The sequence below is a fragment of the Bos grunniens genome, chromosome 14 (assembly GCF_055505025.1).
Source record: "Bos grunniens cultivar Pamir isolate PY7600 chromosome 14, Bosgru_T2T1.0, whole genome shotgun sequence".
NCBI classification, from domain to species: Eukaryota; Metazoa; Chordata; class Mammalia; order Artiodactyla; family Bovidae; genus Bos; species Bos grunniens.
Genome location: NC_141178.1, coordinates 75,146,166 through 75,162,604, shown reverse-complemented (window position 1 = coordinate 75,162,604; position 16,439 = coordinate 75,146,166). Strand labels below are relative to the sequence as shown.

General features: G+C 49.6%; 1 protein-coding gene across 1 annotated transcript in view; it reads right to left on the bottom strand.

Annotated features, from left to right (window-relative positions):
• The window catches only part of TG (thyroglobulin), a 235,284-nt gene that overhangs the window by 182,341 nt on the left and 36,504 nt on the right, over positions 1–16,439 (bottom strand). The window contains exons 19-23 of the mRNA XM_086337437.1: positions 15,994–16,150; positions 13,790–14,014; positions 5,911–6,060; positions 3,634–3,804; positions 160–276 (exon numbers count right to left, since the gene is read on the bottom strand). Coding sequence (XP_086193563.1) covers positions 160–276; positions 3,634–3,804; positions 5,911–6,060; positions 13,790–14,014; positions 15,994–16,150 — 820 coding nt within the window. The remainder of the gene's footprint in view (positions 1–159; positions 277–3,633; positions 3,805–5,910; positions 6,061–13,789; positions 14,015–15,993; positions 16,151–16,439) is intronic.

Genomic DNA, 16,439 nt, shown 5'->3' with positions numbered 1-16,439 from the left:
AGTTAGATGTACATTTTGGAAATCAGTTGATTTACAGAGTATTTCTGAAGAAGTATATTTGATTATGATCTCGAAGGTTGTATTTAACATGTTTTGCAAGATCAGCACCGTGTATTCCTATGGCACCACCCACGTGCCCGGCCCCCGATTGCCCCTCACCTGCCAAGCACTGCATCAGTGAGGACTCAGAACCGGGAACTTCAGACCTGACCATCACAGCCACATCAGCATTGAAGATCACCTTAGATTCTGGAAGCTTCTCAAATTTCCGCATCACTGAAATGTAAGCATATCCATGAAACTTGACTCTGAAGAGTCTGGGGTCTCTGCAGAGAAGCCAAAAGGAGATTTAGGTCAAGAAATCACTTCCCACCCATTGCATTTGCTCACATGGGCACTGCAAAAAGACAAATTCCCTTTGAAGGGTAGTTCCAGAAGCTGCCTCATAGCTAACACTGAGAGCTATCGCTCACCACGTCTCCTTTTTTTCATCTCATTGTCTGGAAGTAAGAATATCTATTACATGTTAATCCTCACAACTCCCTTTTTCACATTGATACTATTTTTCTACATAAATTTATATTTCCTTGTCCTTATCTTTGAATGCTAATGATATCTCATAATTATTTTATTTATAATGATACAAATAAAATATCTTATTTATAAGGATATCTCATGTTTATTTTTAAACAACTTGACCTCTTTCTGGAAAGAAGTAAATTATTTTTAAAAGACAAAGCATGTGCACATGGGTTCGTGTAAGTCTGAATAGGCACCATGTGGCTCAGACATTTTTATGATAGCATTTGTCTAAATGATATGTTAGCATCTGTTTTTCTAGGTCCCATCAACACACCTGAGCTCCTGTCTGTCACAATGACACAGTCATGAGCTCATGGAACTAGACAAGAGAGGAGAAAGAAAATTTCTCAAGGCTATGAAACTTGGAACTCACCCTTTACCAAGCAAAAAATCCATGGCAGGTAACTAGCTGTCAAGGAATGAAACTCATCTTACAAGCCAAAACGCTCAAAAGCACCAATATTTTGCAGGTAACTATCAAAAAATAAGCCCTGAAGTACATGAGTACTGATTTTTTTTTTGAAGATGTGGTGATAAATATGTACGAGTCAGACACAAGCAACTAAGCATAACACATGTAAGCCCTCATCCTCACACACACCCATGGCTTTAAAAACGAGATCGTGTCTGAGTTGATTTTCATCATGTCAGTACATTCAAGGCCATCCTAAGCAATCTGTTCTCAGTTTTCATAATAAGTGTAGGGGGAAAAAAAAGTGTGTTTGGAGTGGGGATGGGAGAGGGGAGTATTAATATAATAGAAATGACAGGCATTAAGCCTTCGGAAACTTTGATATGAAAAACTCTCATTTTACAAAGTGGCCCTCATTGATCTAGAAATGGCCAAGTTCATGTGCTCAGTCCATAATCAGCCCTTCCCATCTCCTCCTTTCTTCTTTATTTTTTGTACTCCTTGATATTTTGTTTATAGGGACCAGAAGCGCCAGTCCAGCAAATACCATCTTACACTCAGCCCAGTGTCCCTAAGGCTTGGTTGGTATGGACAAGAAGCTCACAGCCTTCTAGGAGATTAAATAAAATTTGAAAAGTTTTTCAGTTTCCAATTAAATTAGTCTCAGGAGCCATAAATGCGGTAAGTTTAGCACTTCAATTAGAGAATTGGCTGGTTTTCACCTAAGAGACAACACAGTGATGGAGATCTCAACATTGCAGAGCTCTGAGAAAAAACTCATTGACAAAGAGGATAGAAACAATCTATGAACTGAGTTACCAAGGAGTCCTTGGAATATTGAGTTAGGATTCAAACGTATACATCCTCTAGTTGTAATATCCCACATGCCTTATAGTCATTTACAAATTTACATACGTAACATATTTACAGATGTCATGGGGAAAGCATTAAAGGTCAGCATCAAGGCACATCACCCTATTTGGTCACAATTCCTCCACAGCTTGTGAAACTGGCCACAGGAGTTCAGGTGGTGGGAAAATCCCCTTCCTCTAGGTGCCCTTTAGGAGACTGTTCTGATCACGCATGCTCAGTCGCTCAGTCGTGTTCAGCTCTTTGTGACCCCCTGGACTGTAGCCCGCCAGGCTCCTCTGTCCATGGGATTGTCCTGGCAAGAATACTGGAGTGGGTTGCCATTTCCTCCTCCAGCGGATCTTCCCAACCCAGAAATCTAACCTGTGACTTCGGCATCTCCTGCATTGGCAAATGGATTCTTTACCACTGAGCCATCTAAGAAGCATAAGTTCTGAAGAAGCCCAGATAATTAGAGCCATTCATTCATTGTGTCTCCAGTATTATTGCTGAGTAAGTTTGGAGGTTTGCTTAAGAAGCCAGAGATTCGGAGGACCTATCTGGAGGCTATTCCTACAGCACCTCAGGGAGGCGTCATCAAAGTTGGCAAAGCTAGCTGTGTTCCTTGTAAACATTTCTGATGCCACTGATTGAACGGGCTTTTCTGCTCCAGATGAATGCAGGCCAGAGCAAGCCAGGAAATGCTTTACAAAGTGTGCGTTACAATCCACACAGCTGAGCCGGTGGTAGGGATGCAAAGAGGGCTGGAGTTAAGATGTAAGCACCCAGAACAGCAGTCATCACCACGGTCCTTGGGCAAGTGGCCTTCCCTCTGAGAACGTTCTCTCCCTCATTTGTAAAAGACAGCAAAGATCGGCCTAACCGAGTCCTTAAAGCTCTAACTGTCCTTAAAGCTCTAACTCCCCTGACTGCTATTTCTGCCCAAGAGGAGGGATTGTGGAAAAAACCAATAAAGATTTTCACTGGATTTGCCATGAGATTTTATCCATGGACGTGAAAGTTTGTTCGTGGACACACGTGCACAAATCCTTGGCATTTATTAGTTCTTTGCTAAGTCATTTCATCTCCATCTTGCAGATGGGGAAACTGTTGAAGCGGACCTGCCCAGCATTACAAGACCCGTAAAGGGCACCATGGGATTAAACAAGTTCTGAGCCCTGTCCTGTTATACTTGGGACTGTAGGACACCTGTCAGTTTACTCAGGGCTTTTGTATCCATTATCTCATCGAAGAGCTGGGCTCAGTGAACGTTTGTCATTTTCATAGGATGATATTGACCCTCACTGTGTCTCAGGAAGTGAGCAGGAGGCTGCTGGAGTCATGAGGCTCAGAGAAGCTGAGCAATTTTCCCTGGGTCACCCAGCAAGTAAGTTCTGGAAGAAAGACTGGCCCTCGGGTCTTCCCCTAACATCCCACTGAGGGAGAAACACTGACCACTTTTGGGGGCAAGCTGCCCACAAGAAAGGAAACCTCAGCAGATGAATGGCTTTTAAATTCATTTCTCATGAGGCTGAATACTTAGGGGTGAGGTTTCATGATGTCAGAAATTTTTTTTTCCAGTGATTAAAAGAGCGAAACAATAACAATTTTTGGATCTGAGTGATGAATATTTTTTCATCCTACTAATCTTTCAATACCTACGTAGTTTAGAAGTTTTCAAAATAAAAGCCTGGGACAAACACATCTCGCGTATCTCTCCCACTTTAGAAAGCCCAGTGGGATTGCACGCCCTGTCCCCAGGAGTGGCTAAATGAGTGGCCTGCGCGTACCCAGACACTGGGCGTCCACCAGCGGGGCCTCTGCCTCTGTCCAGGGCAGCCTCCGCCCCTCGCCGTCCACACAGAAGGCCTTCCCGCTGGTCCTGTCCCTCTGGCTGGCTCGGTACTGGCCGTCCTGGTCACACTGCAGGCCCACCTCATTCTTCTGACAGTCGGTGACACCTGGAACCAAAGATGAATATAGCCATCAGTGCCATCAGTGTCGTTGGGTCTTCCCTGGTGGTCCAGTGGTTAAGACTCCATGCTTCCACGGCAGGGCGGGTAGAGGTTCGATCTCTGGCTCTGCATGGCCAAAAAAAACTATCAGTGTTGTGCTTCTGGGGTCCCCTATCTGCTCGGCTCCCAGTCCTTGATCAGACATCCAAGTCCCATGTCTGAGCCAGACACACTCCCCCAGCCTCAAACTTGTCAGTGTCCCCACCCTGACCACAGGACAATGTCTGGGCTCGCCTTTGGGCCACAAGGGCCTCTGTGACCTGGACCCGCCCATCTGACCCTCCACCGCACCTGTGTGTCCACATCAGTGGGTACCACCGGCTCTGATACCACTTTCTGGACCCTGACCCTGACTCTGCCCCCTGGTTCTTCTCCTGGTGCCCAGCTCTCCCCAGTTCTCAGGGAGTTAACTCTTTGCCACCCAGTCCTCATTTCCTCAGGGAAGTCCCTTGATGTCCCTTGACGCCTGAGTGCCACACCCTCTCCTCTGGACCTGCACCTCTGCTCAGAGCTGAGAGCACGATGATTATTTCCATCAGTCTGCAGAACGGCTGGTTCGCAGCTGTCTGCCTCCCTCCCCAGCGGGCAGGGACCTCACCTGGGTCTGCTTCCTGTTACAGCCCAGTGTCTTGCTCAGTGTCTGACACGTACGTAATACAAGCCCGCCCTGCCCACCCTGGGCTTTGATACTGTGATTTATAATAGAAATACGTATCTGGTCTTGATCCGCCATGTCTGGAAGTGGACGTTCAGAGAAAGGAGGTGACTCGGCCAAGGTCACAACAGTAGGAGGGAGAGTGGGGAGCAAAGGGGAGCAAATGCGTTTGGGGCGGGGGTCCTGAGCCCCCGCCTCCTGCTCAGCTGCCCACCGTATGTGTATGCAGCATGCCCTCCACAAACAAGGACCAGCGCGTAGCAGGGAACCCCTTCCCAGAAAGGATCCCTCGGGCCGTGTGACAGCACCTCACATCATCCCAGACTGCAGTGACTGGAACCCATGTGTGAACATCAAGGACGCTGTGTTCCCAGGGAAGAATCTCTTCTCTAGAAGGGATGCTGGACTTCCGGCCTCAGGAAATCCTCTGACTTCTTACTTCCTTGGAAATACCGCCCTATTTCTACTGCTCTCCTGACCAAAGAAGACCTCCTCTATCACAGAAGGGGACTTGATCTCTTTTGATTAATTATTTTACAACTCCAAACACGACTCAGATTTCAAATAGTAGTAGCCACGGCTGCCTCATGTTGACACCATTTCAGAGTATCATGAAAAGATGCACAACGAGGCAAGATATGGGTCCCTGCGAGGGAAAACCCAACCCTCCCCAGGTGACTGTTAAGTAAACAGGCCGAGTGAAATCACATGACATACGGGAAGGCCACCGTATGCACAGACCCGACAGATCCATGGGCCCAGAAAGGGAATGTGAGCTACACGGTGGTGGTGACTGTAGGTGGAAAACATCTTCCACGTCTAAATCTGATAACACTGACTTACAAAAATTGGAAGTTTCAGAATCAGACAATACCAAGATCAAAGGCCAGTTATGTCACTTTTGGGGCAGCTTTCACACTAGGTGAGCGACTTTAGCTAAGTCTCGTCAGATGAGTCTTGGCTTTCTTACATGTAAAAGTTGAGCTCATAATGTTTATCTAAAAGGAGAATTAGGAGGATTGACTGCGACACTAGTGAAATGTCTGGCCTGGGTTTTAACAGAGCAGAGACATTCAAAGGTGGTGCCCCTTTGATTATGCTATGGACCCAGTGGTGCTCAAGGGTGGGCAATTTTGCCCCCCCATTTAAGAGATACCTGGTATTGTTTGGAGACAGTTCGGTTGTCACAATTTGGTGTGCATGAAGGAGGTGCTTCCAGGATCTGACAGGTAAGGACCAGTGCTGCTGCTGAATAAACACCCTCTCACACAAGGGACAGCCCCCCCAAATGAAGAACTGTCTGTCTCCAGATTCCAGGAGTGCCGAGGCTGAGGTGTCCTGCTGGATCGCATGGCACTGTAGGGTTTCTCTTTCGGGCAGGACCCATGAGGACTTACAGTGAGTCTGGCTGAAAGCTCCAGCATAAACGGTAGTTCTGCCCTCAGGACAGGGGACACAGGCCAGGCTCCCTGCCTGTTCTTGGTAGAATCCAGCAGGACAGGGAACGCACTGCTCATCCTGAAAATAGCTTCCTTCCGGACACTTGACTGGAAGAGATCAACACAGCAATGAGGTTAAAAAACAAGACACCTGCTGTACAATTACAACCTCAGAATGCATTGGATCTGCGAAATTCCAAAATCAGACAAGAACTCATTCATTTAGCAAATGCCCACTGAGAATGCACTGTGCATCAGGCTCCAAGAGTCGAGGATAAGCCGTGAAAAAGGTCCACAAGGTTCCTGCTCTCCAGGAGCTGAAAGGGCTGGTAGGATGAGAGGGTATCTGACAAGAATGTCAGATACGAGTGAGATGAAGCAGGAGCAGAGGGCATGATAGTGAGGAAGGCCCCTCTGAGAGACAACTTGTAAGACCTGATGAGTGAGGTGTATGCCAGGCAAGGATGCAGAAGAGAATTTCAGACAGAGGGAACAGCAAGTGAGAAAATCCTGAGCCAGGAATAAGTTTGGATTCTCCAAGGAATGGAAAGAGAAAAGCCAAACAGAGCCAGCTACTGAGTTAAAGCTTAGTGGACAAAGAGAAGGATGTCATGAGATGAAGTTGGAGAACATCTTTAAAGATGAGCACCAAAAAGGTTTAAACCTTTAAAGAGGTTGCCATGGGAACGTGGTGGCAAACAGTAGGGGGTGCAAACTTTGGAGTCAGACAGACCCAATAAAGTCCCCCTCCTCCCTGTGCCTAAATGACTGTGGACTTCTCTGAGGCTCCATTTTCTCCTCTATAACATTTTGTTGTTTATTCACTAAGTCATGTCCAACTGTTGGCAATCCCACGGATGTAGCCCGCAAGGCTCCTCTGTCCATGGGATTTCCCAGGCAAGAATACTGGAGTGGGTTGCCATTTCCTTTTCCAGGGGAATCTTCTCGACCCAGGAATCAAATCCATATCTCCTGCACTGGCAGGCAGATCCTTTAGCAATGAGCCACCTGGAAAGCCCTCTCTGTAAAATAGGGATTCATTATATTATCCCACTGGAGTGTGGTAGTGATGTGCAGATAGCATGTGCCATAATCCAGACTCCACAGGTGCTCAGTCTACAGGTGAGGGAGTTGTTCCTTGTAGCCTCAACTCCTGCTGTCTCTACACAGGGTGCCCTCCCTGTGGGGTGATCTCAACCATTCAGCACTATCTGACTCCACTCACATGGCCTCTTCCTCTGGGTCACTCAGTGATGGCGGGGCTCAGACCTGGGGCTACCAGGAGGTGAGATGCCCAGGGCATGGGATCGACAGAGGCCCTCATGGTCAGGGTATTGAGGCTCTGATTTCCTCAGAAACCCCAGGTGTGACCCTGGGAGTGGGGACCTGCTCCTGTGGGCACCCTGGATGCCTCCCTCCCCTCCTTCGCTTCTGCCTGTGTGCCCCTGTCAGTCTGCGGACTCTCGGGGCCTCTGTCCCTCTGACTCTAACACTCGCAGCCCTTCTTACTGTGCTTCCTCCAACAGGATACGAGCTGGGAAACAGAAACCCAAACTGGACAGACACCCGTCTCCTAAAGGTTCTAAGTTGGCGTCCAAGAGCTCTGCTCTCCGGCAAGGGTATGAACTTGGCCACACTGATTCGGACAGCTCAGACAAGGGATGGCAGAAAGAGGTTCCCTCTTGCCTTTTTTCTTGGTTCAGGGTTGGGCTCCTGAGAGTTGGTCAAGTAACTTCCAGAAGAAGTGAGCTGTTACTCAGGGAGGGTGGGAGTCAAAAGCATGCCTGCTCTTGGGAGCACTGTCTTGGTGTCTGGCGCTTCTCTGTGTACCTACTGCATGTACATCACCTCAGCATATACGGGAGTTTGCATGTTACCCCCATTTCACAGATGAGAAAGCTGAGCCTCCGGACATTCATGCATGATGCCCCTTTGCCCGCTGCAAAGGGCAGTGGGGAAGTAAAGTCATAGAATATGCCAAGCACGGCGCCAGGTGTGTCACCAGCACCACCTTTCACGGTCACCACCTTATGGAAAAGGTATCAGTGCCATTTTAGTCTGGAGAAAACTGATGTTCAAGGTCAAGTTCAACCAGGCAGCGAGGAGATACGAGTGGGATTGCAGTCCCATTCTCACCAAACCAAAGCCTTTTCTCCACCCACCAATTCAACCACCTTCTTTTGACGAAGAAATGAAGCCCATACATGTGGGACCAGCTAGAACGGAGCCCGCGTGGATCTGACAGCTACTCTCCTGCGTATGCATATGCGTGTAGTGTTTCTGAGTAAATCAGAAACCCAGGCCCATCTTGGAAACAGAACCGTGTGTTTTCCGGCCTGCCCGGCACCATGCACACCCTCGCTCAGAGTGGAGTTTCGTTACTTCTATGAGTCACATTGTTGATCATCTCTAGTATTTTTACCTCCATGCTAGGGCATTTTTTTTTTTTTTAAAGCAGTCTCCAAGTTCATTGCTGAAGGAAAACAAAACCTGTGCAGCAAGCCTGAATTGCTGCCTCCGAACCCCGGGTGCAGCTGAAGAGGCAGAGAAATGAAAGCTGAGATCTTTGCTGCCGTAAACTTAAGGGCTCTCGACCACGCACAAGGAAGCCGTGTTGTGTTTCTCTCCATCTCTGACGTCAAGTGTCCTTTCCACCCAAACAAACCCTTGTAAACATCACGGTGAGCCTCCTGCTCTAGCAGGTAGGTCCTCTTCACAGAAACAATTGGGTGTTTATCCTTCAGCTAAATCCCCTCATGGAACTTACTGGAAAACCCCTGAAGCCTCAGTTCCGTCCTCTGTAAAATGAGGCCATTTGGCCCGAGTTTGTGAGTTTTGCAAAGCTTTGGGGTTATGCCATCCTTCCTGCCAACCGGATCCCTTTCCCCAAATCAGGCAGCTACATTCGTGCTGAAGAAAATTACTTGAGGACAGGGAACAGTCCTTCCCTCCTTAGCCCGCTTTGCTCAAGCCCACCCCTGGCCTGGCCCTGTCACTCTCCAATTTAAAATTCCCCTAATGTGACCCCACCAGGCCAAGCCCCTTGCTGTGCCCCTAGGCACCTCCACGCTGGTCCCCGCCGACCATTCCAGCTCCATCTTTTGCCACGTTCCCCACACCCACATTCTCCAACCGCACGAACCATGCGCTGCTACTGCTGCTAAGTCACTTCAGTCGTGTTCGACTCTGTGTGTGCACTGGCCCCATAAAATCCACAGCACTTCCTAACTGCCTGTTTTTGCACTAATCTCCATTTCTGGAGTGTCCATCACTTTAGCAGCCTCAACACAGGGGCGCACACACACATACACACACATACATACACACCACTGCTTGTCTGCTCTTATCCAAGCAGCAATTTCTACTCACCAGCCTTTGCTAACTTGGTAAGCCTTCTCTGACTGCCCTGACCATGATGCAAAAGGCTTTTCACATGATATTTTAGCTGTCTTTTCACTTAACCTCGCCTCAGCTAGACTGTGAGCTCTTTGAAAATAAGGCTATGACTTTTGGTTCCCTGAGTATTTCACATTATGTGTTTGACACATAATTGCATTTTGAAAGTTTGGATGGGATAGATGGAAAGATGGATGGATGGAAGGATTAATGGAAGGATGGACGGATGGATAGAGAGATGGAAGGAAGGAAGAAGGAGGGAGGAAGAAAGAGGAAGGAAGAAAGGAAAGGAGGAAGGGGGGAAGGAAACAAGACGCAATTTGTTACTTTAGGAAAAAAATCCATAGAGAACTAGCTCTATAATAAGAACTTGCAGTGAATGAGTGAGCAAATGTTGTCCAGAACGAAGATGGAAAATCCAGACAGTTTCCCTGGGATTCTCCTTAACGGGCCAATTTGGCATGAAGGCTGCCTGCAGGTAATTCCGAGGGAAAGCCATTTGGCTGGCCTTGAGGCAAGAGGGTGAACGTAACTGACCCCATGGGTGTTGCAAACAAAGCCTCCCGCTCCTGCAGCAGGTACTGCGTAGGTCAAGACGGCCCTGCCTGGGGAGTCACGGGAGGCAGATACTCCCACTGGTCCCCCTGAGTCACTGCCCTCCCAGGGGACCATCCAGATTAACCCCCCAAGACGGCACACAGAAACCCTGCCTCATCTCCACAGGACAATGCTCTGCTTGTAGCCTCACAGCTGTGTTCCAGATGCACTTCAGAAGGGAAAAGAGTCAATTAGAACAGAAACAAGGATCAGAGGGCATGATTTCACCAAGAGCCCTTGTTGAGAAGGGAGACTTGTGAATCTGAGGACAGAACAAAGATTTTGGAACCAGCACAGCTGAGTTGAAATCTCACGTAGCCAACTGACAACAAAACCATCTGCTGAAGTTTCACTATGTGTGAATAGACGTGCTTTGTGTCGATTACATTCTGCTATGCAAATTGCAGCCCCCCACCATGAAATAGATATTACTGTCCCTGGTTTCCAGATGATTCCTAGTGAAGATGGGCAGTGTCCCAAGAACTCACACTGCGAAAGTGGTGGAACCATGGCTTGAACCCAGATCTGACTTCCAAGACTTCCAGCTTCCTGACACTGTCAATTGTACTCCCCCCACTGCTTTGTCCATCCCATGGGATTAGACTCTCTGGACCAGAAACTCAGTAGAGGATGGATGTTATCACGGATACTGGAGAAAACCCAGGGCTTTTGGTACTGCTTTTGTGAATTCCACTCTGGACCTTTCTGAGCATTTGGAGTAAGGGGTGGGGATGAATGGTGTGCTCAACAATTCCTTGTGAATCAGTAAAAAGCTGCCGCAGTTGACAAACAGAATGTAGGTTTATATAGAGCTAGGATGGGCGGACTGCAGCCTTTGGGCCAAATACTGCTCACCTGCTGTTTGGCAAATGAACTTTTACTTAGAACACAGTGTTTTTCTCCCCACTATGGATGACTTGAGTCCTCGAGACAGAAAGAGAATGGTTTGCAAAGCCTAAAAGACTTGCTTTGGCTCTTTACAGAGAAAGGTGGCCACCTCCTGGAGCAATTGCAGCCCCTGCCAGACCTTTCTCTCGGCCCCTTCCCCAGGCCCACCCTGGGGCTCCCACTCTCTGGAGCCTGGTCACCCCAGGCCAGGTTCTGATTCCCAGTCCCTCACTGCTCAACCCCACCAGGAAAGCCTGCCTGCACTCCTGGTTCAGCTTTTCCTCCCATCTACTACTTGAGCAGGACTGTCTGTCCTGGGAGACAGGAAATGCTCATCTAACCATCACTCAAGGTCCCTAGAGAAAACCCAGGCCCAGATTCCAGGCCACCCCCTTTATTTTACAAGGAAATGGGGAACTGGCACTTGACAGGCCCCTCTCGCCATCTCCTGTTGCCCCACCTCTTGGCTGCATGTTCCAGAGGGGGCACCCGAGGTCACTGAGCCTCAGAGGGGGCTCTCAGACCCCTTATCAACACCACCTGGGGTGATCCTAAAAACACCCTCCTCCCAACACACACACACACACGCTCTCTCTCTCACACATACACACACTCTCACACATACACATACACAACACACTCATACAGACACACATTCAGACATACACTCACACACACACCCCCATATGTACACACTCTCACACACGCACACACACACTCATACACGTAAACACATATACACAGACTCACACACTCTCTCACACACACATATACATACTCATACACATTATCTCACACATACACACACTCACAATATGCATAGTCAGATGTACACACACACACACATACACACCCTCACACACACTCGAGTCTTTTCTTGGCAGTGGAGCCCAGGGCCCTTCACAGTGAGTCTGAGGATCCAGCGCCAGGTGCTGCAGAGACCCCCACTGCAGTGACCCTGCTTCACCCACCCTAGGGGGTGGCACCATTCACACCTGCTTCTGCTTCTTGTTCTCTTTGTTTGGGCAGCTCTTCCAGGTGGAAGGATCATGAGGGCTGGTCCCGGAGGACCTAGGGTGACTCATCCACAGAGAACCAAACCCCTTCTTTGAGTCAGCCCTGCTCTAGGCACTGCAGACCCATGGCCTCCCCTCATCTGGCCTCCACCCCTTCACCTGTCCAGTGGGGGGATGACTTGCCACTGGGGGCAACTGTGATGGCCGAGTATTGGCGACGATGCCTTGTCAACTGCAAGATCCTCTGTAAACACTAGCAAGAAGCATTGTCTCTGGTTTCTGTGCTGAGTTAGCAGCATGTGATATCTAGTGTGGAGCTTAGAACTTGGCATGGATTTCACGATAGGAGACGCCTTGTAGCTTTTGTGTGGCAACCAATATCAATAGTGGAAAAATAAATAACTGAGAAACATCTTCTCTCTCTTCAGCTCCATAAAAAAGCTTCTGTGTCTCACGTCATGTGGGAGGCAGCTTCTCACTGTGAGACTCTGGAAGCTTCAGTAGCAGATGGAACAATGGCCCCCAAAGAGGTCCACGTCCTAGTCCCTGGAAACTGTAAACACATGAGGTCACGTGGCAAAGGGAGTCCAAGGTTGCAGATGGAAATAAGGTCGCTAGTCAACTGGCCTTAAAGAGGGAGAGTGTGCTGAATTATCCAGCTGTGTGTAGTCACACATACAGCTGATTCACTTTGTTGTACAGCAGAAACTAGCACAACTCTACAAAGCAATTACACGCCAATAAAATAAACTAAAAAATAAATTTAAAGAAAAGAAATGAAAGAATGGACTTCCCCGGTCTTACAGTGGATAGGAATTCACCTGCCAACACGGGGACATGGGTTCGATCCTTGGTCCGGGAAGATTCCACATGCCAAGGAGCAACTAAGCCCGTGAGCCACGACTGCTGAAGGCTGTCTGTCCCAGAGCCCACGCTGCACAAGAGAAGCCGCCATAGCGAGAAGCCTGCACGCCGCAAGGAAGAGCCGCCCTCACCCGAGCAACCAGAGAAAGCCCACCTGCAGCAACAAAGACCCAGCACAACCAAAGATAAATAAATAGATAGATAAAAAATTTAAACAACCATTACTTTGAAAAAAAAAAAAAAGAAGAAGAAGCGAGAGAAGCGTCCAAGGGAGCTGTGATGGCAGATGAACGGCCTGAGAACTACAGCACTTCCAGCTTTGAAGATGAAAGAAGGAAGCCAAGGGCCGAGAAACATGGGCACTTTCTAGAAGCTGGAAAAAAACGCAGGAAACTGATTCCCTTCCAGGGCCTCCGGCAGGAATGCAGCCAGACGACACCTGGATTTGGCCCATGTGAGAATTCAAACCCACAGAACAGCAGCATATAAGCAGGCGTTGTTTTAAACCGCAATGCTTGCAGCCATGTGTTATAGCAGCGACAGGAAATGCACAGAGCTTCCATTCAGGGAGCCGGCAGGCACGGGTTAGTGAGGGTGCTTCCAAGGCTGCTCGTGTGTCAGGCCAAGAACGCCCCGTGACCTCCACCAGGACTCACTGCCCCTGAGCCTCCATGCCCTGGGCTGATTGCTGGCCATCCGGGGATGGTGGTGAGAAAGGTACTGCTGTGACCAGACTGGGATAAGTCACAGAGCATGCACAGGGTGGACGCCGGCCTTCTCCACAAACGCAGTGCAGCCCAGGCTACGGGTCTGTGCTTGGCAAGGGCGAAGAGGATGGATAACCCCAAACACGGGGCTGCTTCCTTCTGCCATGCTGCTCCCAGTTTTAGCTACTACCTGGTGGGCGATAACTACATGCCCACACTCACAGCTAGACATCTGAAACGCTTCCACTGAACAAATAAATGAAGGGTTCCCACTCTGCATGTCGGAATAACCTCCGTCAGAGCTCTGTGGCCATCCCCCCAACTGGCACGGCCCGGTAACAGTGGTCCAGGGAGACAGGAGGCACCTACCACACCCCAGTGCATCCTGACTGGCATCGCTGGCGGCCACGACTCGGCCGAATCCTTCCAGGCACCCAAACTGTGTCCTGGGAGAGGTGCCAAAGCGGTCCCCTTGGAGGAAGCGGATGGAGGTGTCTGCTGAGAACGTCTTGGAATCCAGATGAAGCTGGAATGTTCCGCTCTGGATCAGATCTGCAAAGCGCCCAGCGAGATATTTGCCTGCCAAGGCCTCCTCTGCAAGACAAGAGGAGACAGGGGTGTCACCTCACTGTTCCTGCTGGGGTCGGTCCAGGTGCAGAGCTTCCGGAATGTCCACATTGAAAGGAGACACAGGCCTTACCCCGTGTCTCAATTTACAGATGGAGAAACTGAGGTTCAGAGAAGAGGCTTGATTGACCCAAAGTCACACAGAATCAGAAGCGCGTATAGGACTCCAACCCAGGTCTCCAGCTCGTGCTAAAGTCACAGAGTCAGAAGCGCGTATAGGACTCCAACCCAGGTCTCCAGCTCGTGCTATTTCTGCGACAGCAGTATGCCCCTCAGTGCTTCCCAGGTGGTGCTAATGGGACAAAACCTGCCTGCCAATGCAGGAGGCGTGAGACTTAAGGGTTCCATCCCCGGGTTGGAAAGATCTCCTGGAGGACGGAATGGTAACCCACTCCAGTATCCCTGCCCAGAGAATCCCATGGACAGAGGAGCCTGGTGGGCTACAGTCCACAGGGTCGCAAATAATCAGACATGACTGAAGTGACTTTGCAAGCACGCATGCAATGTGACCCTCGCTGGTAGAGAATATCAGGACCCCAGTCACTCATCTAACGTGCATTATCCAGGTATACAGCTGTCTCAGCCTTTGCCAAGCCACCATCTCCGAGCCTCAGTTTCCCCATCTGAAAAATGGGCTGGGAAGTCCCCTTTTGAGGTTGGTGGGGATTACAAGACAGGACGTGATGGGGCCGCTCGAAGGGAAAGTGGAGCCTCCACCTCAACGTTCAGCTTGAAGCTGGCAACGTTCCAGCTGTGGAACTACGAGGGTTTCCTAGGAAGGAAGCAGGTGAGCAAGCCCCACACCTAGAGCTGGGACACCCCAGCACGTAACGAACGTCCCCGCCACGACGGCTATTGTGAAGGAAGCCCCAGGCCATGGATGCCAGGAATAAACATCACATCCATCTGCAGCTTCAAACACACCCAAATTGTGCAGCCTGTTGTCAGAGAACAACAAAAAGGGGCTCTTAATTCATAATGCTGGGGTTTCTCTGGCAGCTCAGCGGTAAATAATCCGCCTACCAATGCAGAGACGTAAGAGATGTAGGTTCAATCCCTGGGTCGGGAAGATCCCCTGGAGAAGGACATGGCAACCCACTCCAGTATTCTTCCTGGAGAATCCCATGGACAAAGGAGTCTGGAAGGCTACAGTCCACAGGGTCACAAATGAGTCTGACATGACTTATAGACTAAATAACAACAACACAATTCATAATGCTATGGGGAGAAGTGGTATTAATAATTACTGTCACAAGCACTGCAGAATGGCTGATATACAGCCTGCCTCCTGGGTTACATTCTGGTCTCTTCTTCGACTTCTCCCTCATAGAGCAGCGGTCAAGCTCCACCCAGGCCTGACCCTGGGTGTTTGGCCCCAAGATAGTGCAGGAGAAATAGGAGAAGTTCTCACCATCTAGTCAGAAGACCATGGGTTGCGTCCCACCCTGGCTCAGAATAACAATCATAAAGTCCACGCTACTCCCTCTTAAGTCTTTCTATTCTCAATTCATCCATACCATCACTGCACAGTTCCAAATAGTGTACTGATGGATGTAAACAGTGTCAGTGGTCTGAGAAGTTCTCTGATTGGAAGTAGAATGAGCAAAAATTATAAACCAACAAGGACTCCCTCACCCTACCTCATTGTCCCCTTCCTCACATGTGTCTTCCTTCTCTGTGCCCAGAAAACCAAGAGAAGAATTAGAAAACATTCTCAAAAGCAGTCAGAGGGTATTATTATATTTAGCACTAGTCAGCTATGGGCCAGAACTCTATTGCTTTTTATAAACTTCTCAGTAACCAGCTCCACCCACGGGCCAGGCACGTGATGGGCTCTCTGGCCCCACAGGGAGGCGCTGGGGCCGCACTGGCTCCATCCGACGGACGGGGACACTGAGACCCAAGGAGTCTGCTTGGTCTCAGGGCAGCAGTGTAAGAAAACATACCAACGTCCTGCAGGTCTGGGAGAGAGGCGGGGGGCGCGTCCACAAGCTGCAGTTTCCACGTGATGTTGACTCCTAACCGCTCCCTGCTCAGACACTCCACCTTCACCGAGGAGTCGTCACACACGGGGATGGAGACAGGGGTTCCCGCCGTCTTCACCTGCACGGAGATGCAGACGGGAGTTCAGGAACATGAAGCCGGGAGCCAGCTTTGCCGAGCCTACGCCGGGCACCGAAACTGGCTTATCTTACTGTTGGAGGAGGTCCCGGAGAGAACAAGACTGACCCTTGACCTGGGAGCTGGCCCCGGGGCGATCGGAACTCCCGGGCCCTCCCCTGTCCTTTGAAAGGCTGCTCTGCATCCCCACCGCCTCGTGGGAGCCATTTGGGAGGGCGCAGCCTTGAGAGAGCCGGAAACTGAGGTTCTGGGTCCAGAGAGGTTGAATCAC